Source organism: Manacus vitellinus, unplaced genomic scaffold (assembly GCF_001715985.3).
Source record: "Manacus vitellinus isolate BGI_N305 unplaced genomic scaffold, ASM171598v3 scaffold_1_pilon, whole genome shotgun sequence".
Classification (NCBI taxonomy): Eukaryota; Metazoa; Chordata; class Aves; order Passeriformes; family Pipridae; genus Manacus; species Manacus vitellinus.
Genome location: NW_021939396.1, coordinates 14,271,564 through 14,295,533, shown reverse-complemented (window position 1 = coordinate 14,295,533; position 23,970 = coordinate 14,271,564). Strand labels below are relative to the sequence as shown.

The 23,970-nt window shown below is 37.7% G+C and overlaps 1 protein-coding gene across 4 annotated transcripts in view; it reads right to left on the bottom strand.

The window, feature by feature from the left end:
- The window catches only part of TRPS1 (transcriptional repressor GATA binding 1), a 195,142-nt gene that overhangs the window by 10,316 nt on the left and 160,856 nt on the right, over positions 1-23,970 (bottom strand). For all 4 annotated transcript variants that reach the window (XM_018077400.2, XM_018077410.2, XM_029959348.1 and 1 more), the window contains one exon: positions 875-997. In XM_018077400.2, coding sequence (XP_017932889.1) covers positions 875-997 — 123 coding nt within the window. The remainder of the gene's footprint in view (positions 1-874; positions 998-23,970) is intronic.

Genomic DNA, 23,970 nt, shown 5'->3' with positions numbered 1-23,970 from the left:
TTTAATTTCATGGGAATTTTGTAAAAATTAATTAATTAGAGTCAAGTCTTGGTCACCTGACTCTCCCATGTGCTTCTATTAAAGACAGTGGGGATAATATTTAACTAGTAGGTCTTAACCTAAAAGATTCCAAGCATTTTGGCACTGATCCAAGGAAACACTTAAGGATGGCTTTCCTGGACCTGGACCAGAGCATTCAACATCTTTCAGGATCAAGTCAAGTGTCAATAAGATGAAAAGCAATACAGACAGATCATGATTATTACTTATTCCCTGCCTGATCTTGAGGGATGGTGAATCTTTCCCTCACCAAGTGATGAGTGCCATAAAGTGAATAGCTTCCTTGCTGAGCTATTTCAGTATGCTCCAGCAGACTATAAGAACTGTAGAAAAAAGAGCACAAAAACCCTCCCGACCCCATATCTCCAGGAAACTTACTCTCAAGAATAGAGGGGGTAAGATATGTGAAAGAACATAAAAACCATATCAAGAGATATTTTTGATGTAGATGTAGATGTCTAAGAATTTTGGTTTTTATTATGAACATGACAACTCTTGAATTTAGAGAGCTTTCATCACAACATATTATATGACTTTAAATGGAATTCCCAGAAAAGAAATAATTTTCCCCTTATTTTGTATCAAAATAATTAAATGCATCACTGGTGATCTCAAACACATCTACCCACAGCATCCCAGACTGTTTCATAATGAATCACATCTGATCCCAAAGTGACCATTCTGCAAAACCCTGTTAGGAAATTAACTGCAGGCCAGGGAGTGGTACTAATCACACAACCAGACAAGACCACAGCTGCCCAGCTTAGCTGTATAACCCTTTTTTCTGCTGAACAAACCGGTAAGTTCTTCCTACCGAGTGAAGCTTCTGGTAGAGGCCACACGCGTTGCATACATATCCACCATTTGCATTCTTTCTCCAGAGAGAGGTCTTTGTGGTCAGGCAATTGGCACAAAAAACACCCGAGCCTCTACGTCTCTGAAATAGGGAAGAAAAAGGGAAAAAAACCAGGTCAGAGGTGAGTCACATGAGCTGCGAAGTTAGGACAAATCAACACAGGAGTTTTGTCTCTAGACTGGCAACAATGACGGTATAAAACCACACTGCCCATAATGAGGTCAGGTTCAATTGTGCTTAATAGGCACCACTGATTTTCATTATAATTAACCCTAGAGTGATGGATGAGGTGTGTGAAACACCAAAGCCTTTTCAGAATAACAGCTTTAACTTTTTGAACTTCAGGTTTTGTGCATTTAATGATGGTTTCTAAACAGCAAATTCTGAAGAAACCCTTTGGAAGCTGACAGAACATTCCGTAAACTCCTGGTTTCACAACAGATTATTTCTTTTTAGCTTACTTGATTTAAAAGTCTGATTGGTAACAAGAATTCTGAAACATCACTACTTCAATTAATTACAGTCTGTACCTGCATCATACTAATTCCTTTAACAGAGATTATACATTATTAATTTAATACATGATATTCAGCTCCAGGCTTTCCCCCTTACTTCTGAAATCAGTATAAGATACCATATACTTCTATTAGCCCACTATGAACAAATAAAAGTACAGTATTCTTTAATGAGACCTCTTCTGAGCTTCATTCGAAACCCCAGAAAACACTGTCTCGTCGACGGATAGATTTATTTATTTTATTTTAGTCAGGCAAAGAAGGGTACACTACAACTTTTGCAAATACAAATTGATTTTTAACCAGACTGAGCTGTGCATTCATCAGCTTTCACAATGATCCAGGAATATTTAAAAGTAGACACGTTTATGAGTATTGCTCGTTAAATTTTTTCTATGGAATAATGATTTCATTAAACCTCTCATTTAAACAAAAGGCAGGCTGTGTTTGCAGGCACAAATATTAATAAGCAGGAAATTGAATTCTTTTGCTGAAAAGAAAATCTGAATTTCAACTCTGTTCCCTTTTAGCAAAGGAAGAAAATCCATACGAAACCTTCAGTATCTAAGATAAGAATGAGTAAGTACAGGAAAAAACAGTCTGGGTGAAAAATAATTTTATTATAAATTAAAAATTACTAACACTATAAGTAAAAATTTCAGAGTTTCGTAAAATTTAAGTAATTTATTTAACTTTAGTTTATACTGTAGAAGACTGGTGCTCATGCCAAAAAAATACAATGGTTATAATTGTACTCTGATACATTTCAAATGGAAAGCTTTCTGCAGACATAATTTTGGCTTCAAGACTGGAACACTTTCTTGGCATTGAAAGGGCATTTGATTCATCGGGTGTTTCACAATGTATCACTAAAAAGACCTGGTGAGCAGCCAGTTCCCTATAGGGTAATTTTTCCATCCAGATGCAAGTGCTATCAGAGGCCCTCGTCAGCTAAACTAATTATGATCTTGCATTTGCTGATGCCTGCTCACTCTAACATTCGACATCCTCCATTAATCATCAATACAAGGAAAATGAATGAAACGTAAAGAAACGAGGGCTGGTAAGCTGCACAGCCATAAAATCTGAAATGAGTGCAATAATTTAACAAGATTGGGGAAATGTTTTTAGTGAGCACAAAGTCAGGCTAACAATTGCCCTTTTAAACCAAGAACACAATTTCATTTGTACAGCAGGTTGTGCTACTTTAAAGTGATACAATAAAATCAAGATTGTCATCAAGATAATCTCTCTCTCACCCCCTTACATCATCCCCTACTTTGTCTCTTAAATCAGAAGCAGTAATATATGACATTTTTCTCAATTTAGCAAAGGGAAGAACTAAATGGTGGTTGATGTCCTTCAGCAAATATCTAACTAGTTGTGCATATGAGATGCAACTCGCCGTGGAAAGGTGCACTCGTCTACAAGTACATTGAAGGTCTCAATTCTTTTTTGTGGCTGGATTTCCTTGCCTAGCTTCACCTGGCTGCTGAAATATTTTCCATAAGAGTACAATAAAAGCCTCACTAGACTAATCCCAATTTGGTCCACTTGGAGGGTGAGAAGTTTCCAAGCGGAAATGACTGTACATGGCCAGGATTCAGCTATAACTGCAGAACTGTTCCTTTCTATTCCTACTTCTTGTCTGCTGGCCTATAGTTTCTTGGTGTGGTGTATTAACCAAGTGGAGTCTTAATCTGAGTCAGTCTTTCCATCCTTTTATTTCTGTTTGTGTTCCTTGAATTTGGGAAATACCCTCTACAAAGTAATGAAAGACTATTAAAACATAGAGTGGTCTAGTTTATATGCTGCATTTCTATACATCTGAGTAGGGACAGAAGGTATAATTACACTGAAATCTTCATTGAATGCTATGGTGCTAGCATGTCTTTAAAACATTGTCAAAAGCAACTCATTTTCTCTCTTTTTTTTAAAGAAAGATCTGATTCAAAATGGACATTAGTTGCAATGAAATATTACAATGACTATAGCTGACAGCAATTTACAAAATACATAGTAATAGCTATATGTATCAAAATAGGTCTGCTTATTTACTATTTACAAACTATTTATCTGTTTAAAATGTCGAAGTAGTCCAGCAAAATATCCTTCCCTCAATTTAATGCAAAGTATGTAAATTTGACTTTTGTGCTGTTCTAAGTGCTGCATCTGATCTTTTTCGTTACCTTCTCTTATTTCCATATTATTTAAGGACCTTATAGGACAATCAACATTGATTATTTCAATACCAAAGTGTTTCAACATAGCTTACATATACTAATAAATGAAGAATCAAACCATCTCTGGAAAAACTTAAACACTGTTACTTTATTGAGCATTTTGGTTATGAAACAGATATTTATAGTGGGGACATACAGCTTTAGAATGTATTTCCTGCCACGAAACAGGACTGTGGCAGAATTGGACTCAATATTCTTGACTCCCAGAAGCCACTAACCACAGAATGGACCCGCTTGTCATAAATATACCTCAGAAATTTTGATGATGTCTGCAAGAAAAAATGGAGGGCTTTTTTAAAAGCCTACAATGCCTGTAATCCTCTTATCTTAAACAAATTTTTGTTGCTAAATGTTAACCAACAGTTATACTTCTACTGTTAGTGATGATACTTCTGCATGAGTCTGTTTGGCTTTGCATACTCAGCTTTTGTACTAGTCAATAATACTGGCCAATATTGCTGCTTTTCTGAGTAGTCTCACAAAGAAACAGGTACTTGAGCTCAAATCCAGCAAAGTCTGCGCAACAGCTATGGCCCACAGCCCCCATAAAATGCAGCCATGCACTCAAGTGCTCTGCTAAGCACTACCCTAGCCAGCATTTTCAAGAAATATGTTAGGAAAGCTTTTGCTCTTTTTTTAATGTGAGCTTACTTACTACAGTTAATTTCTTAAATCAGCCCCAGTAACATTAAGTCAACACGACCAGTCATGGCCACAGAAAAAAATGTTCCGTTTGTGATCAATGCCCTAGCACTAGCTGGAGTTATCACTGCAAATTTCCTGTACATCCTTGGTAGAATAAGCCAAAAGGGTTTAAATAACTAAAATATGTATCTACTAAGTCAAGCTCTAATCATCTGGTGCCTTATAGCCACTACAGTACAATCCCAGATCCTGAAGGGGCCAGCGCTGCAAAGAGCCTGTCTCTTTTCCATTCCAGTTCCGAAGTCTGGGCATTTAATATCACAGTTGTCTCAAATCACATTAGGCTGAAACTTGGCACACGTTTTTTGTCAGCCCAGATGTACCTTTTTTTTTCTTTTTACTTTTTTGGTACTGAAAACTTTATTTAAATCAGTTCAGCTGTTTATAATTTGGAGATTGGCCAAAACTGGGGGGCGGTGGCAGTTTTTCAGATAACTTTCTAACAAATCTACAGTCAGAATGGCTTTGCTCTGGGGAAAAAAAAAATATGCACACATTTTACTATTTTAGTAGTAGCAAAGCAACAAGTGGATTATTATTTTTATGTAGCTAAGTTATGAAAGTTTGCAATTATTCACTGAATATGTGCTGCAGAACTCTCTACTAACTGTTTTCCCTCAGTAAGAACCATGCTGAAAGCATGTAATTGCATAACAACCCTTGATATGCAGAATATTTACTCACATTTTTTATGGTTTCATATCTTGACCGTTTCAAATTGAACAAGTCTGAAACTTGGTATACACAGCTTCAAGCCCAAATGCCCAATTTTTTTTTAACTCCTTAAATGATTTTCACTAGTTATCAATACTTAATTGAAACAAGGCAATTATTAGGAGTGCTTTCTGCTAAGCAATAAACCAGCAGAGAACATCATAACAAGTAATTCACTCAGACGTCTTGCCAGGATCAGGTCCTTCTTTTTCATAAAAACTGCTTTAGATTTTAAAAGATTGACTCTACAGCTCACATTATTTTAAACTTTGTAGCCGTGTAGAAGCATCACTACACTCCATATTATACAAAAAGTATTTTAAAATGTACTGAATTTTCAGTTTTTATTTCAATAGAACTTCATGTAGCAAAATATATACTATAAAGCACAGCCAAAAACACTGCTCAGGAACTGTGACTTTTTAGCTAGCTAGACTAAGCAACAGTGCCTGACACTCTGCTAGTGCCAAATTCATCCTGTTTTCAAAATTTCTGCCAGAAGATGCTTTTAGAAACTCAAATAGGCTGCACAAGCAGCAGCCAAGCATTTTTCTTGCATCACCCTTCTGGTTTTGGACACAACAAAACTTATCTTATTGCTGATTACTTTCACTTTCCCATCACAAAACAACAATATGATGAAGCCTGAGTAGATTTTTTTACCATCTCTGGCCTCCCTACTATGCTAGAAAGAGAGCACACTGTAATCATGGCTCCATAACACAAGGTGCAGAGAAATCATAAATGTTTCCCAAGAATAAGCATATGCCTGACATATTTCTAACAATGAAGGCGGGCAATACAACCATATATGTCTCACTGAAAAAAAAAAGGCAAAACGCTGTCTCTGGATGCTCTCTGGCAACATGGGAGGTCTAAAATGGGAACTCCAGGAAACCTGCACACTCGGTTCAGTATGAGCCAGGTGACTTACTGCAGAGAGGAACAATTGTAAGCAGCTGGTCTCATACCTTTAATCGTTTAGCTGCTACCACGGGGCTCACAAAAACAGTGTAATGCATTCGTGGTTGCATTTGTTTTTGCTGTGTTTGCACTGCCGTGAGTATGAAAGAGTTTCTTGTTTCACACCTGCTAGGTCATTCCTGTTTTGTTCTCTTAATATAAGGAGTTATTAGATTATCTTGAGTTTTGGTGAGGCTCAGATTAATTGAAGTTTAAAACATGGAGCAAGGCAGCATCTGGGTGTTGGAGTAAGTGCTACTTGCTTCTGTTTAAGATGGCAAAGGCATCTTTCAGCCCTCATTTCTTTTGGCTGCAGAGGCACTCAGACCTCTCTGCATCAGTTTAGTCAAAACTGCTTTATCTCTCAGCTATGAAAACAGACACAACTTTGTCTCTGTAAAGTTTCACATTTTAAAATTTTAGTTGCTTTTGCTGTAACTATGTCTAAATTTAAAAGAAAATCACTGGTTTTCTTCCCTTTATAACCTGGACAGCTTTCAGGAATAGACCAGGCACAGCAAATTTTCATCCCTAAAGCATAAGTTGTCAGAAAAAGAGAAACACAAAAAGTAGAGTTTTAAAACAGAAGTTGTTTTCAACCTTAACTATTAGTTAGCAGATGCCTCTTTAAGTCAATTTAATGTGCCAAATCCAAACTCTTCATCTAAGACATTTTCAAGAACAATTGCATTAAAGAGTTGTATTTGAAAGATGCATAAGAAAGAGGTTAGGAAAAACAAGGTAGAAAGAAAGTAAAAATGCCAAGAGGAAAGTCAAAATTACAGACTTAATTCATATAAAAAGTTTAGTGGAATTTGTAATGTTATATTGTGACAGCATTTTTGCATGATATATGCTGTATTATAAACTTTTAGTGAGAGGAATCACGGGGGTCTTAGAGAGATAAAAAACCCCAGACAGTAAATTAAACATTACTGCTAGCGCAGCCTTTCAGAATCCTACCCCTGATCCCTTAGGGAGAGTAAATATTTTAATGTGCATGTAAACTGCAATTATTTTTTTATCAGCAGCAAAAATGAAGAGGAGTAGATTTTGTCCCAGCATTTGAAGTATTTCCCTGTATTTTGTAAAGCTACCTTAGAGACATGGCATTCACTACTAAAAAAAAACCCCAACTCCACCCCAAAAAACAGGCAGCAAACTACAATCTTTTTATGTCTTACTGAGCAAGAATGATTTAGTAAGATACTAGTTTAGGATGTTGTGATTTCTGCCAAAGTAAAACAATGGCTGATCAAAATACATTATTAAATTAAGAAAAACGCAGCTATGAAAAGAGGCCATTAAATCACTTGTTGGAACTCTTCACCCCCTCACCTTTACATCCTCCCTGAAGCTATAGTTCACCCAACCTTTGCCACTGTGCTGGAAGGGACCTGGCTTTGGACACCACCTTGAGGCCAGAGCCTGAGGTCCGAAGGCAGGAATTTGCCATCACTCCCAACATCTGTTAATGGCCATATGCAACTATGGGATCACTTGAATAATCATAATGCACTTTACAATGATTTATCAGTTTTCATTCACTCAAGAATTTATCAGTAGAAATTATGTAGTTCTAACTATATCTTCTTGCAGTCCAAACAGGTATGGGAGGAAATTTCACAGTTTCCCCCTCAAGATCTGCAGTGGCACAAATATGAAACGAAATTTTTTCTGCTGATTAGACTTCCTTGTCACAGTTAGTGATAGTTAATTTTTAAACACTATGTGTTAAAAATGCACGTGATCTTCTGTTGGGCCAAATACATACACACAGACTAAATAGATACATATATATTTATTTATGTGTATTATTATTTATGTATTTATACCACATATTAATTATATGAAGCATTTGTAATGAACACCAAAAGATATTTTCGGGTAAAACTGTATGTTAGTTTGGTTTAAAAAGATCTAAGTATTTATTTAATCATTCTTCACAAAGTATAATTTTTTTAGAAAGCAGTTGACTTCAACTGTCTTTTACTAGATATAATGTATTTTTATGGCCTTAGCCTTCAATTCACACAAGGTGATCATCATTAAATCTCTTCCAGTGCCTTAAACAGCAGTTAGCACACTATGGGGTATGAGCTTGCTTCTGGTGTATTTTGCCACAGACTACCAGCACTATGACAGATACTTCCATGGAAGCAACCCAAACATTTATTTTTAAGGTTTTATTAACACCAATAGCAAAAAGGAAAAAAGCAACCTGGAAACCTGCATTTCCCGCACAAGAATGATGTCACTTTACTGCAACTGAAACCTATTCAAGAGGAATAGAAATCCTGCCTCCAATAACTCACCGAGTCAATTACACAGGAAAGTACTGTAATGGGCTGTCCCCCGTCAAACAGCTCACGTACACCACTTCCTTCTCAATTACCAACTTGTCTGCATTGCCATCTGTAAAAACGAACGCATACCTTGTGCTGCCAGTTTCTGCTCTTGCACTTCCATTAGTGGAACTGGCTGCAGCTGCTCAAGAAGAAAGCCCTGATTGTCTTTGTTTTCCCCCCATGTAGCACCATTTTTCTCCCTTCCTCCTGTAGCTCGGCTCAAGGTAACGCATTACCTCTGTTGAGGTGTGCTCGCAAGTCTTTAAAATAAAGTCTGCCTAAACTTGTGTCCTGTTATCTTTTCACAGTTTCTAACCTAACACAGTAAACAGCTGCCAGCAGCATCTTTCACCATTTTCCCCAGAATTATGGAGTTAGTATCTCAACAGGTTTTATCAGTCCTTTTTAGGTACTGCTGTAAAAATTGCTAAGTTGCTGGATAAACATCTTCCCGCTTTTCTAAATCAGCTTGACTACTCAAGCAATTTTAAAACAGTATTTATAGGAAGCATTCAAAAATAAGATTAAAAAAGAAGTCCAATTTTGGAATAATAATATTACCTACAAAAAAATGGTTAGGTAGACACATAGTGTTCAGAAACAGGACAGAGGGAGCCTGGTTTGGGAACTGCGATCCCGGCCCCTAAGTCTTTCTCTGCTTGCATGTTGCTCCAACAGATTCATGCAGCAGCTCCAATGCTGAACGGCTGCTTGAAACCTCAGCGCTCGCACACACAGATCGCTGCTCCTTCCCAATCACCGTATGCTTCCAAACGCACTCAGCTTTTGTTAGAGAACAAATCTAAGTCATTATCAGTCTCTTGCATTTTAGTTTCAAGTTAGAAACACAACATAAAATGGTAAAAAATGTACAAAATTAGACTACTCTTCTACTGATAAGTAACTGGCTAAAAGTAGTATTCTCAGAAACAAGCATGCTGAAAGAGACATTGAGAAAACTGGAAATGCCTCTGACTCTTTTATTTCTTGGCACTAAGCAAAACTACCCAACCCTTGCTGTCTCAAATGGTGAATCTAAATCTATAGTTAGACTTTTCTATAAACTGACTGACTTTCTGAGACAAAGAGTCATTTTTGAAGGTGCCTAAACATGGAATTAGGTGCTTAAGTTTAGGCATCAATACCGGAGGATTTATGCTCAAAAAGGTACTCAATGTATCCCTTCTTATGAAGTAATCTCACTCATTAAATGAACCGACAAACCTGGAGCAAAGCTATGTCCATACTTCCTTAAACACCCCAACTTTGACATGGCAGGAGCAATAGACTGCTTTTGCAGATCTCAGCTACGAGCCAATATGTAACTCTACATGTGATAGTAATTGAGGGTCCCAATCCCACAAGTGCTCTGCTGCAAGCGTGAGCACAAAGCTGCTGGAGTTCTCAGCTTCTGGCAGCTGTTCCCACTTCCACAGAAATCAGATGGGCAAAATTAAGTTTTGAGGAAAAAAAATCACAGACATTTAAAAAACATTCCCTGACCTTATTAAAGCCCACGTGATCTCTATTTATACAGAAAATGGCTCAGAAGGCCAGCAGCTGAGAGGAGGAACTCTCATTTGTAGATTTTGGCTGAGGGCTGCCAAAATCAGCAGGGGAAAAGCTCCTCAGGGGTAAAAATTTCAAAAGCCATTAAGAGTCTTAGATGCCTCAGTCCCACTGACTTTTGATCACCTACCTCCTCCCAAATTTGCACTCCTAAATCTGGAAACTATACTGGAAGAATAACTTGTAATTCAAAGGATTTTTTTAAAAAATGAGGATCTAAAGTTTACATAGAAGTCTTCAGGACTCAGAGAGGAAATGTCAATTAGGTGTCTACTCCTTGGCGAAAATTGGTGAGGTAACATTTACCTGTTACTTGTATTTTAAAAAAATTCCCCTTAGGACTATTAATTTCATTTAAAGAAAAAATGTAACAAGAAAATGTTTCATACGGGCAGCTGTAGCTCACATACTTGTTCAGGAACTGAAGTAACTATAATTTGAGTCTCATGCAGTCCCCATGAGAAAGCTGTTCCTAGGGTGGGATCCAAAGCAGACTATGTCCACCTATTATTTTCAGTACACTTAGGACTGCAGTCTTGCTGCAGATCTTGTTACGTGCTGTTTCTAGAATGACTTCCATTCAGAGAAATCAACATTTGCCAACCCATACCACACAATTACCATAGTTATTTCCTATTGTGAGCTTAGGGAGAAACTGTGGTATCCCAGACACCACGGTGTGGTAAATATTGAAAATTAGTGGCCTTTTTATAATGGACATTTTCATCTAATCCAATCCATTCCAAACACTTCCAGTTAACAAGACAATAAGGTAGAGTTTGTGTCTAAATGGTTAGTTCTAACATAATCATCATATTTTGTCCTGTGATCCCACTTCGAGTAAAAATATTTGATGGCTTCCTTTTTGATAGCTTTAGGAACTAAGAATGGACTAGAACTGTGATAAACCCCAGCACTCACTTAGGGAGGTAGCTCCTGAAAAAGAAAAGAGGAGTAAAAACCCCAAAACAACACCTCCATATTTTTTTGGGTTTTGTTAAAGCTGACCCATCTCAAAGTGCCAAGTCCCTCCTGGTTGCACTAGGCAAAGAGCTGCCAACAAGTCAAGGGAGGTGATGATCCTTCCTTCTGCTCAGCCCTGGTGAGGCCACACCTGGAGCACTGTCTCCAGTGCTGGGTCCCCCAGTACATGAAATACCTGAATATATCGGAAAGAGTCCACTGAAGCACCACAAAGATGATTAAGGGACTCAGGCATCTGTCATACAAGAAGAGGTTTAGAGAGCTGGGAATGTGCAACCTGAAGGAGAAGGCTAAGGGGGATTTATCAATATGTACCTGATGGGGGAAGGAAAGAAGACGGAGCCATGCTCTTCTCAGTGGTGCTCCGTGAGAGGACAAGAGGCAAAGGCACAAACTGAAATACAGGAAATTTCATGTGAACATAATGGAAAAACTTTGTTATTGTGAGGGTTTTTGAACTCGAGAGTGCCCTGAGAGGCTGTGGAGTGTGTGTCCTTAGAGATACTCCCAACTGATAGGACATAGAACTGAATACTGTGCTCTGGCTGACCTTGGTCTGGGCAGTGGGGTTGGAGTAGATGATCTCCAGAGCTGCCTTCCAGCCTCAAAAATTCTGCAAAACTTTCTTCAGTGAGAGGTTGTAGATTGCTTGTCACTTTTCTGTTCTATTAAGTTCTATCCATTTTAGCCTTAATTGCTATTCATTTGCGTTGAAATAGAAAATATTTTAAAATTTCATGACTATAAAAAGTATTAATTAGAATAGAGCAGACCAAATTTTACAGACTGGAGTCAGTAAAACTGTACAGTTATTAAAAACAGAGAAACCTAAATTTTAAATTTAACTCTAAATAATTTCAGAATGTTTACGAGGAACTGAGTAAAGTATCTAATGTATGTTTTACAAAAATTATTCACTGCTTGCTCTTTCCTATCAAGATCCTAGTGCTTACTTGTAAATGAGAGTCAATACACGGTGTTGTATATGTTTTTTCCTTAAAAATACCATTAAGATGAGAAGAAGAGAACAACTGTTCTACATTTTGGAGACATTTCTCCTTAAATAGTGTTTATGTACTGCAAGCATCCTTTCCATAAACAAACCAGGTCTTTGGAACAAGTGAACACAATCTCTGAAGAATCTTTACCAGCTTCTATTTCGGGTACATGATGCACTGTGAATTTTAGGCCAACATGGGCATATGGTATCCTAGTTTGATAGGAAACATTTCATGGAATTCAAGACAGAGTCACAGCATAATGACTCGAGACCTTAAAATCTGTGATAGAACACAAGGTTAAAAAAAAAAAAAAAGAGAGAGAGAGAAAAAAAAAGAAAAACAAATGTTTCCTTACACAATACTAGAGGGAGTAGGCATATGTAAAAGCACAAGAAAAAGGAAAGTCATAGTAACTGGTGTCCACAAAGGAATTCTCTGAATCCCTTACTAATCAGGCTTAACCTCATTAACCAAACTGCTTTAACCTCTTCTTTTTAGTTTGGGAGAATCATCTAATAGGGGAATAATTTAGAAAAAAACAAACAAACAAACAAACAAAAAACCAAACAACAAACAATATTTATCTTAAGAACATTCAAGAAGGATTTGGGTTTTTTCTGCCTCTGCATCCTTAGAAGTGGGTATGCCCTCTGTTCTTCTATACTCATTCATATCTGCCCAGAGAGAATACTGTTATGGCACAACAGTGCTTCCAGCAGCCCTAGTCTAATTTTTCTCTTACCATTAAGAAGGTGGTTCTTAAATTGCTTAAGACACCAGCTTCAAAATCTGCATTGTCAGAACCAGGCTGCATTTCACCAAAGGAATTGCCTCTAATGCAAGTGGCAGGGAGAGCCTACTGCTGGGGGCAGTCATTCTCTGAAATGGCACAAGCCTGATGAGCAGTATGAGACAAGCACGTAACTTAGCGGGGTTTTCCAGGAGTTCTGCATGTCGAGGACAAAATGTACCCATCCTGTCACACACTCAGGCTTCAGTTCAGTGTGCTGTGAAGAACTGAAAAATAGCTTTCAAGAAATCAGGCACGGGGCTGAAGAGAGGCATAGCAATAACTGTCCTGCCAGCCCACAGTTACCTTATTTTTCAGAACCTTTGGAGTGTTCTTAAATGAATCTGACTGCGCAGAAATGCCTTGTAAAACAAGCCCTCTGCTTCCTTTCTGAAGTGGCATCAGTGAAACAGCTCTTGCAACCTCGCTCATGATGCTGTGGCTGCATCCATGTGTAACTGAGGCAAAGACCACTGCACTGTCTACATGTCTTCATGTGCTATGTGCACATCGTGGACACAGACTCAAGGAGGAACTGACTGGTCCTGTTCTACAAGTCAATTTTTCAGACTTTAGGTAAAAAATGTCAGGAAACAGTTTCTCTTTTACCTTCCACCTGCTTGTATCACAATTCATCTGATTTTGAAATCAGCCAGCAGAAGGCCCACGTACACAATTTTGAAATAAAAAGAAACCTTTATATTTAGACACACTGTATGAAATCATAGCTGCTATTTGTGAACTGTCTATATTCAAAGCCATTTGTGTCTTACTGACAGAACAAAAACTCTGACACTCTTAAGAATTCACTTTTCAATTTAATACAGGTTTTCTTTAACAATGAATGTCAAATTGTTTTCACTCCCTTTCTTTATCTTTATCACCTACTGGAATCTTTAGAAGTGGGAAGGAAAAATACGTACACCAGAAAGGAGCACATTTATAATGACATGCTTTTTCTCTAGGAGAAAAAAATAACGTTCCATTTCATCAGCATCTTTGCCAAAAGCCCTCTTTCAGGAACTGAAAAGAGAAGGGCCTTTATTTCCTACATATATTTTATAGGAAACATTTTTTGGTTCTGTGTCATGGACTAGGATTTCACACCTTAGTGGCTAGTCATATGGAAATGGACATGACTGTGGAAACTTCATGGCTGTCAAATCCTGATAGTAAAATCAGCAGGAAGATGAGGAAGGCGTGGGGAACACTGAATGATTCATGCAGTAACAACCTCTTTGAGGAGATTTTGAGATGGCTGCCAAGGCTACCTGACTATGACCAGCGTCCTGGACCCTCTAAAGCAGGCTGTAAATCTAGGCACGATACAGAGGGAGTATTGCTCTTTTGAAAAATACCCACATATGTAAGTGGATGTGACATGTATGGATTTTTATATGAAAAGATCTTTCCAAAATCAGGTTGCAATTCCCAATGAATTATACCTCCCAGAAATAATTAGTAGCATATAAATACTGGGCCCTGTTTCCCTTATTAATAGCTGTCTGAGCTAATGAGAGAACAGCTTCCAGAAGTTACTGTAAGCAGTGCAAAGAGAAGCAACTTAGCCACAACATTCAGCAAATCAGTATTTTGCACCTAACTCTTCCATTGCCAAATCAAATTCAAATCCTCTCCCATTTCATACCCGGTTAACTCCACCTATCGCATAAAGCACAAGGAGAGCAGAAGACAGTAGAAGACCTACAGAGTTAGTGCTGGTTTGATGCCAGTCTCTCTTAGACACAGAAGAAAAGAAAAAAATTAAAAACTGACCACACTGAATTTGGGTTTTGCTATGGTAAGGGCAATTCTTGGCTGATTATACTATGGTCTTGTGACCTACCTTTGGAGCCCTGTCATGTGTGTGGCACTACCAGGGCAGACATGGTAGACTTATCTTGAAGATGACTTGCATAATTTCGCATTTCAGGAATGACAGGCCTAGCACTGTAGCACAGACGGTCTGCACAGCCAGGGCTGTGATTTCTACTACATTTCAGTGATTAATGGCCTTGTAATGCAATACAAGTTTCCTACAGAATGTTGTAATCTCCCTACAAATTTGGCGTTGTCTACTATTTACTGGCAGGTTGTAGGAGCAGCAGAGATCAGCGCTGCTCAAAGGACTGGGTGCAGTCCCAGGTACAGAGGAGAAGGGACAGGAAGCTGCTGGGCAGTGCACGGCGCAGTTGGGCAGGACTGTCACCATCAGCTGCCAGCCCCAGAGGGTGCTGTGGTGGCTCCTAAAGAGTGCTGCTCCCATGGCAGGGACAAAGGAAACAGTGGGAAACCCTACTGTTGGCAATATCAGACAACTAGAATGAGCCATTTTAAAGATGTATCAGCCTTAAAAATGCCGGTCCTCATTTTGAAGAGTTCCTGCAGGAAGTATTTACACACACACACAAACACACACGCACATGTTAGCAATGAGCCAAGCAACTCACGCGTTTATGGGTCAATTTTAAACCCAGTGCAGTCTGTGGATCATGAGTCACACTGTCCCTTCTCACGCAAAAGGCCAAACAGCTACAAAGAGTGAGAATGACATTCCTATGGTTGTAACAGCAGTTACTCACAGAAGGCAAGATGGGGATCCTCCTTTGTTTATGCACAGCGTCCCGTAAGATTATAGGGTTACTTAAGAAGTAAAGTAATACCGCAAAAATGGGAAGAATCTCAGTATCTGACTTCAGAAGACATCACTATGTTCATTAGTGAAGCAGTAGAAAAAATTAGCAATCACCTAGTGAAAGAATCTCAGCCACTACCTCTTCAGAGTTTATCCCTTAAACACTGCTATCCTGTATAGAGTAAATAACTGCCAGGAAATCTACTGCACATATTTCAATATTCCAGTATTTTTAAAACACACAACCCTTTTCATGCATGTATATCCCTTAACATGTCTGCTGGAGATTCTGTGCTTTGCATGGACTAGCAAAGAGGGATGTTGGAATAATGCTTTTGTTATGCTTTTAAATTCTAACAGATTTCAGTAGTAATTCTGATCAACTAGTGCATTCCAGACTTTATTGCCCATCTTTCCTTTTCCATTTCTTCCATTAACCAACCAGTTAATGAGAAAATCGGAAGAAAATGTGTGTGCAATTGGATAGCAGAGCATACAAAACAAAGAAGTGGACAAATAATATAACAGTTGGGAATATCAAGCAAAGATGTTAACATTAACTAAGTTTACTTTTCATACTATTTAAATACAAAAAAATACAGTAAGAACTTTCTGTATTTTAGTCTCAGCCAATTTTGGGCCACACTGAATGTTAAATAAACTATTATTTAATCAAATACAGGCATATTAGTCTCACTCCTGCTGACAACTTCAATTAGAATATTTTTGCTTCATACAAAAAAAAAGAAAAAAGAAAAAGCTCATGATCTTTAAACTACTATGGCTTCTGCACAACATCTGGTTACAATTTTTAATATATTCAGCCATCAAACTTCTATCTCCACAAAACAGTTTACTCAAGATTTGTTTTAATTATCCTGCATTTCAAGCTTCATATGGCTTTGAAAAGGGGGTGAAAGGATCGCTCATGATGCAGACAGATGCAAACTAAAAAGGGCTATACATTGAAAGATGATTTTGAAACGGTTTTTAAAAATGAAAATATCCTTTCTATCATTGCCAGAAAACAAGTGTTACTTTAACTGTTACATTACACAATACCTTTTGGTTTGTTCATTAACAATTTTAATGGTTTTTCGGTTGGATTCTAGGATTAAGGCAACCTTTATTAGCACTTTTGCTGGAGCCATACAAGTTGCAAATACGTATTTTCTCTTTTTCTAGCCAATGCCACAGTGGGAACACTTTATCTCTAAAAGTGCTAGTTTAAAAAGGAATACATAGCAAAGAAAGCAACTGAATGAGATAAAGTAGAAATAAGAACTAATTTTATAGCAGCACAGAGAAGCCTTGCTCGTACAAAAAAAAAAAAAAAAAGAAAGAAAAAGTTGTACTGTATTTTAAGCATGGGAGAGATCTAATTTATTTTCATGAGCTGATTCACCTGTGTAATGTCAAGCACATCCAAAAGCTTTTCCAAGATTGGAGCTAAGACAAAAATTAAGAAAATGCCTGGGGCTCTGCTTTTATTAAATGTTAGAGCCTCAGGCAGCCAAAGGGACGTAACTGTATTTTTTTTAAATGAGTCTTGGGGTGCTACACCAAATCAATGAGTCATAGATAGAAACTGTTTGTCTTGTTGTGGTGGAATCACTGTAAACTTTGGAGGATATGAAACTTCTTATTCATTTATTTGCATTACATATATGGATTAATGGGAAAACATTATGGAAAGTTGTTATTTATTTTATGAGGTAACTGGTTTGAAATTCAGTAAATTAAACACCTTTTTCCTGTTTTTCAATCACTCAGCACCCATCATTCCAAGACAGGATATTCAAGGAAGCTTCAGGTTTTGTTGGGTTTTTTTTCCTGGAGGTTTTTTCTGATGCAAAGTATGGATTAGCTTAGACATAAATGGTCATCTTTTATTTTTTCTTCTTTAAAGATCCTTCAAAGAAGACAGCAAAGACATAGCTGAAAAAACGCAACTTATAACCATGATCAACATATAAACAATTGTGTTTTACTGACTCCAGTTCTCAGACAGAAACTCTCTTGAGTTTGGTACTGGATCAATACATGTAGCCTTCTTTAAAATTTATTTTTAATGTAGAAACTTTAGAGGGCCAGAAGTGATGATTTTATTTTGGTTCTGTGAGGCATTCTGGTATTAAACTCATGATACAGTCTTGTCTCTGAATCCGTGACCACCAGCCACCAAAGCATATAGAATACACTCATGACAAAAAACTCTTCAATTCATGGCCAACCATACCAAAATGAGTCTAACTCCCAGAGCCTACTTCAATTACTCAGGAGGACCTCTGAGCAGGCCATCTCACTGAACTTCAGGCATTGCCTCCACTGGGACAGAAAGAACTGCTGAAACAGTTCCCCTGTGTTAGAGTAATATTTGACGCGTTGCTTGCAACTAGGAACAGGAAAACACAGAAGAATGCAAAACTCTAAGACCAGGCACATCACTGATAAAAAGTCACCATTTTTCACAAAGCCTTAGTTGCCACAGAAGATGATAGAGATGAAGCTGTATTTTATCTCAACCAGCCTCATATCTTCAGGTTCAAAATCCTGCAGTTCCCTGAAAGACATTACTGATTCCCTGGGTTACAGTTACCACCTCAGCCTCTCAGCAAAAGCTGGGTTCATGTGGATTAAAGTAAGGAAACATGAATTGTCACTGTCCTCACTGACACAGCCTGCAAACAAAGGGCTTCAGTATTCCATGCCATCTTTTATTTCAGGTATGAAGAGCAGGAATGCAATTCAGAACAAAAAAAAGCCGGTGGCGAAACCTATTGCATATGCACTCCCTTCACACAATCCCCATCAGCAATCCCAGGGTACATTTGGAGTGTGGTGGGAATTCAGACACGTGATTTTGATTAATGTTAATGCAAGTCGTGCGGCCAAATCCCTGTACACTACTTTGAGAGCTTATTCTAAAATCAAAATATAATTAAGGTTGCAACACAAACCAAATAAGGCAAGGAAATGACACTTCATTAGTAACCTGTTCATTACGAGTACCATAGGTAACGTGTTGTAACAGTGTGGTACTACAATAAAATGTTTTAAGTGTTTATACACCACATTGTCAACTGTTCAGGAAAATATGGTAAAGACATCCAGACACACTAAAAACAAAGGTTAGCTTCTGTAACTATGTGAAGTATATAAATTACTTCTTTAGATTATTTAGTTGTGGTACCGGCTCGCAAGACTTTGAGTCCTCCTCCCAGTGACATGGGAGACCAGTACATTTGTTCTCTTTGTAAATTTATACTAATGAGCAGCCATGCATAATACGACAGACTGTCAGTAGAGTGGAGATGAGGAGGGATTAGGAATGCATATGAGGTGTTTCTGTTTAGTCAAGCTCATAGGTAACAGATAACCGAACTAAAGACTGTTTTCAGATTTTCCCCTTGCACAAATCTGTATTCCAGATCTTTATAATTGTGAATACCAAATTTGAATTCTACAGTGAGAAAGGGCACCATGCATGGGAAGAGGTCCTTTGCTTCTAACACTGCTTCTGCTGATGAGTGAAAGGGGCGTTTTTGTGGTCATTTCCTTATTCCTGCTCTACAGAAAGCTGACAAGTCAGTTTTAGTTTGGGTATTTTGGTTGGTTTTTGTTTGTTTGTTTGTTTGCTTGTTGTTATTATTACTATTACAATTATCAACAATATTTTTATTAATATTATTCCTGTGGACTGTGGGCCATGTTTTTTCATCTTTCTCCATCACATAAAAGCCAATGGAAAGAGGAGTTCTCTGAACTCTCTCCTGGAGGTAAAAGGAGCCTTTTTACTAAAGCTCAGTAGAAGCTATCAAAGAAGCTAATGGCTACAGCTTACAATCTGCAATAAACCCCTTTTACTGTCTTTGTCCCGTAGAAAGAATAAAGTGGTTTTGTGTGTGTACATGTGTGCATGAAGAATGCAGGGGAAAGAGAGGAAGTGAGTACTGATAGCAGCGATAGTCTGCTGTGCTTTACAGAACACGGAGATCTTACAGTAGCAAGCAGGCACGGCTATATCTGAGATTAAGCAACTTCCCATATAATTGCTAAAAGCAAATGAGATTACAGACCCAAAATACAACTCAGTCCTTCATGAAAGATTTAGGATTATTATCACAATCCTCAAGTATTTTGTGCTGCCACTCTGACATGTGTAATGTTGTTGCTAGCAATAAATTCAAAGCTTTTAACATACGTACTACAAAACAAAATCTGAGAAAAAGAAATGCTGCTTAATGGAAAAATATTAGGGCAATAAGAGTTGATCTTTATTACACATCTATTCACTATACTCCTTGCCATACTTCTAGCAAGCTCAGAAGAGAGAACTACTAAGATAAATTCATCTTGCAGTCTGTAATATGACTTTAAAAGCATATTTGGTAGACTCACATAAAATGTACAAGTAAAATGATCTAAATTATGAACAAGATTTTTTTCTTTTAAAAAGTCATTGAGTATGCCTTATATAGCTCAGTTTTTCTTTACTATTATGGTCTCTCTAAAAGTGGATTAGAGGTATACGGTCTTTCGACATAGTGCAAGAAGCAGGAGTGTGCAGACTGCGCAGAGGATGTAATTTTTTTCCCTCTAACATAAAAAGATGTGTGAAGTTACTATGGCTCTTCAAAAAGGCCTAGTAATTGAGCCTGGTTATGGTCTCATTAATGTGCAAGTTTCATTTATCACCTTCTTTCTTTGTGGATTATGTGCATTGATTCATCAAGACTTGTGACACATGGTTTTCATTTGTTCTGTTCAGTGCTTCTTTTTAAATCGGTTTGTATTAGATTGTAAGAAACAGTCTGAAAGTAAATCACACTAACCTTCTGAAACCAGAAATGAGAAAATTTCAGCTTTTTAGAATTCACAATTAAATGCATTTTCACTCTCTTTTTGTGCTCTTTGCATGCTTTTAAGTATGTTTAATAACACGTTTGGTGCAGTTACTCATAACATAAAAGGAGCAAACAAAACAGTGTACACTGAACAGGGGAGATGTAGATGTCTAGCAAATTCATTATTAAAAGAGTAATTGATTTTAATTCATGTAAGTGACAAGAATAACACAGGCAAGGTCTTTTCCTGCTAATCTACAATATCCTTGATAAGTTGTACAGTTTAATAATGAGATGTTCTCCTATAAATTTCCCTCTGCCTCCCTTTTTTTAACTTTGTTTTTCTAAAATATGTATCTCCTCAAATACTTCCATTCTGTGTGTCACAAGCAAACGCCAAAAATAGAGAAAGAGAGATCTGATAAAGATAAAGCATGACAAAAGTTTCACGGATAATTGCTTTCACATATCCAGTTCAGCTCTCATCTCTCCTAATTAGCCTCATTACCATACCTTAAGACAGACCAGCAGTCACTCAAACTCTCTGTTTTTTTTGTCAAAACTATTGCTGACAGGCAAATGGACAACACATGCACTGAGTCTATTCTAGACTATTCTTTTATAAGACTAGCCTCCAGCAGAAAACACAAAACAATAGGTCTTCTATAAATGTATAATGAAAGTATACATACAGTGGGTGCATACTCAACAAATTATTGTTCAATTCATTGCTCCATCATCTCTTAAAATAAGGACAATAAAAAAGAAAAATCATTCTCATACACTATCATTCTCCAGAATATTGAAGAGATCAAACCATTGCAGTACTTCACTATGACTGATAGAGACTTTTAGAACAGCCTCACCACAGTGGCTGAAAAAAAAAAAATCACTAGAGTGTTGTAAAGTTTGACTACGTCGGTGCAGTGCTGCTTTCAGCATAGCCACACTATCCCAGAAAGCTTTTTGTTTTTACAAACCGTGCTCAAATGAAAAAGCTTCATCCCAGTGCTCATATTCATTTAAAATTACCTCATAAAAAGTATCGATGAAATAGTTCACAGGGGCACTAGAAATATTGTAGTATTAAACTCCACTGGCTATCAAAACATTAAACTATATAATGGGAAGGCATTGAAACCCCTCACAATGTCCATTTCTTTTTCACTGTTGTTTTAGTCACACATTACATTATGTATAGAGTTCAGATACATGTTACTTTGTTTTCATTTTCTCTATTTCTCTATAAATATTATCCTGTCTAACATCTAACAATTTTTTAATGTTTTTCTACTACAACATTCTGGTAAAAGGTGCCATTTTTTAGTGATTTGTCATATTTTCATGTTCATGGTACCATTAATAAAATAAAAATATTGTTTCATAATTTTTATAACAGAAATTTTATACTTGCAATGTCACTTATTTAAGAACTGGACATTACACAGTCACTGGTCTCTCCTCCCCAGCTCCTCAGACCCAATCCTCTTTGTGATATTCTTCTTCTTTTGTACAGTTGTGATGCAACCTCTATCATTAAAAAAACACACAAACAAATAAAAGAAAAAAACCCACAACCAAAAAACCTCCCAACAAACCAAAACAACAACAACAACAACAAAACCCCAGTGAAACGGATTTTCTGCACTTCGCAGTTTGGGGAAACTAACAGTCCATTCAGCGTGACTGAAAAATACCCTGAAGGCCAATATTTACTAAGCATGGCACACACACAGGAGCCTTGTTAAAAATCCACAACAAATCTCTCATTGCAAACAAATCCAGAGGCTTGAGAGCCGATGCAACTGTCAGGGTAATGCTTATCCTGACAGCAGAAAGCTGGTTTTTTACCAGGCTAACAGCTAGCTAGATGTCTGCTGGCTTCTTACCAAGATTTCACTATTTCAATTTCTTCTCTTCAGGATTTATTAGGTGATGAATACACAGCAATCTATCAGAGGGCTAAGCAGCATCAAATGAAGGTAAGGCTGACACATCCGGGCACTCGGTACTCAAAGAATGCCTGTAACCGACGACTGTAACTACTTCATGCAAATAGTCAAATAAAGCCATTTGAAATTAAACCCTAGGCTGAAGACAGGCACTGCAAGGGAAAAGAAATGGGTCAAAGAAGGGCTTCCAAATAACAGGAAATACTTTCAGCTTCACACGTAACACTTCAAAATGCTTTTTTTTTTTCCTTTTCTTTCAGAGATGTCAGTGTAGAAAAAGATGAAACACCATCTACTGGAAGAGCAAAAAATTAAAATGAAATGCAGGGACGCTAATGTGTGAACAGAAATGATATGCAGGAATGCAATGCAAGTAGAGTAAATGAGTACATGATGTACACATACCACACAGCTTCAAGTGTACAAATGGGCAAGCCTGAGAAGGGCATTTCCAGCAGTTGTTTAAAAAATACTGTGAAGTAGTAAACTGCTGCTGAAGTCTGCTCCTTGCAGCCACCTATGCAGCCTGGCTAACACACGCTGTCCTTGTGCTGCAGAGCCAGGAACGGAATTCCAGCCCAGCGAGAGTTGCTGCTGGGCAGGCACAATTCCACTACCTCCGTTAGAGCTGGACAAGCTTCCCCAGTGATTTTCAATGCTTCAGACACTGAAGCTATTTAATTTTAAAGTGCTCCACATTCCCTTTCCTATTATGGATGAAAATACAATTAAACTCCAGTGCCTTCATAATTACAGAACTATAAAAATATATATGCATAGTGTACCTTCTAAATATTATGAGCCTTTCACAGATAGTGTTTATTAACCGACATTTTCAGTCTTCCAGCCTTGCATTTCTTTAACTTTCTTTTTTTATTTTTTTCATCTTAATTTCCTTCTCATTTTTTTTATAGCTTTTATCTAGCGCATTAGCTCTATGTTTTCATAGAGTCACAGTCCTTTCCCTGGATTCTGATTCACTTCTCACTCAGAGGGAAAGCAAAATCAAAAAAAATCATATAAGAGTGAATGAAAAACAGTTCTTAATGCACACTCCTCTTTATTCCTTCCTTCTGAAAAAAAGCACAATTTACTACCCTGATTCATTTGTTAATGTCAGCACCAATCACTTGGGCTTCAGTAGATTCCCTAGCAAAAAAATCATTAATTTAAAAAATCCCCTCTACAATATATAAGGAGCCATTTTTAACAGGAAAATAAAACAATCAGATTCCCACCAGCCTATCTGCAGTGACGTTGCTTTCTGCTATTTAGTAAAGAGGGTGACTGTAGTTTTAATTGGTGCCCATTGAACCGTACTGCCCAAACTCTTTTTCAGCAGCACAAATTGACAAATCCTGCCCGTAGCACCTCTCAACAGAGACAAATCACTGTGAAAGGATCCCTCAGGTTTGGTGCACAATCTCTGAAGCTGCGTTACCATGCAGTCTATGTGCTGTGCCTTTGTTAGGGACAAGGCTGTGCGGCTGGGAGTGAGGATTACCATGCTGCTCTGCTGCTGATTCAGTGTTTACCACAGGCAACATCAGTGCCGAGGAACTGCTGCAAAACCCTGCCTTTGGTGAGATGTGAAACTGGAGAGAACTTGAACACATAAGGGTTTCACATTGTCTTCCTATGGCCCTATTGAAATAAAAAAACCCAAACTCCTAAGGAATCGGCGAAGCGATCTGAGTAGAATGGGACCAATGAACACATGAAAGCAACAGACAGCAAAAAATGCAACCACTTTCGCCAATAAACACTAGATCACATAAGGGAAGTCCC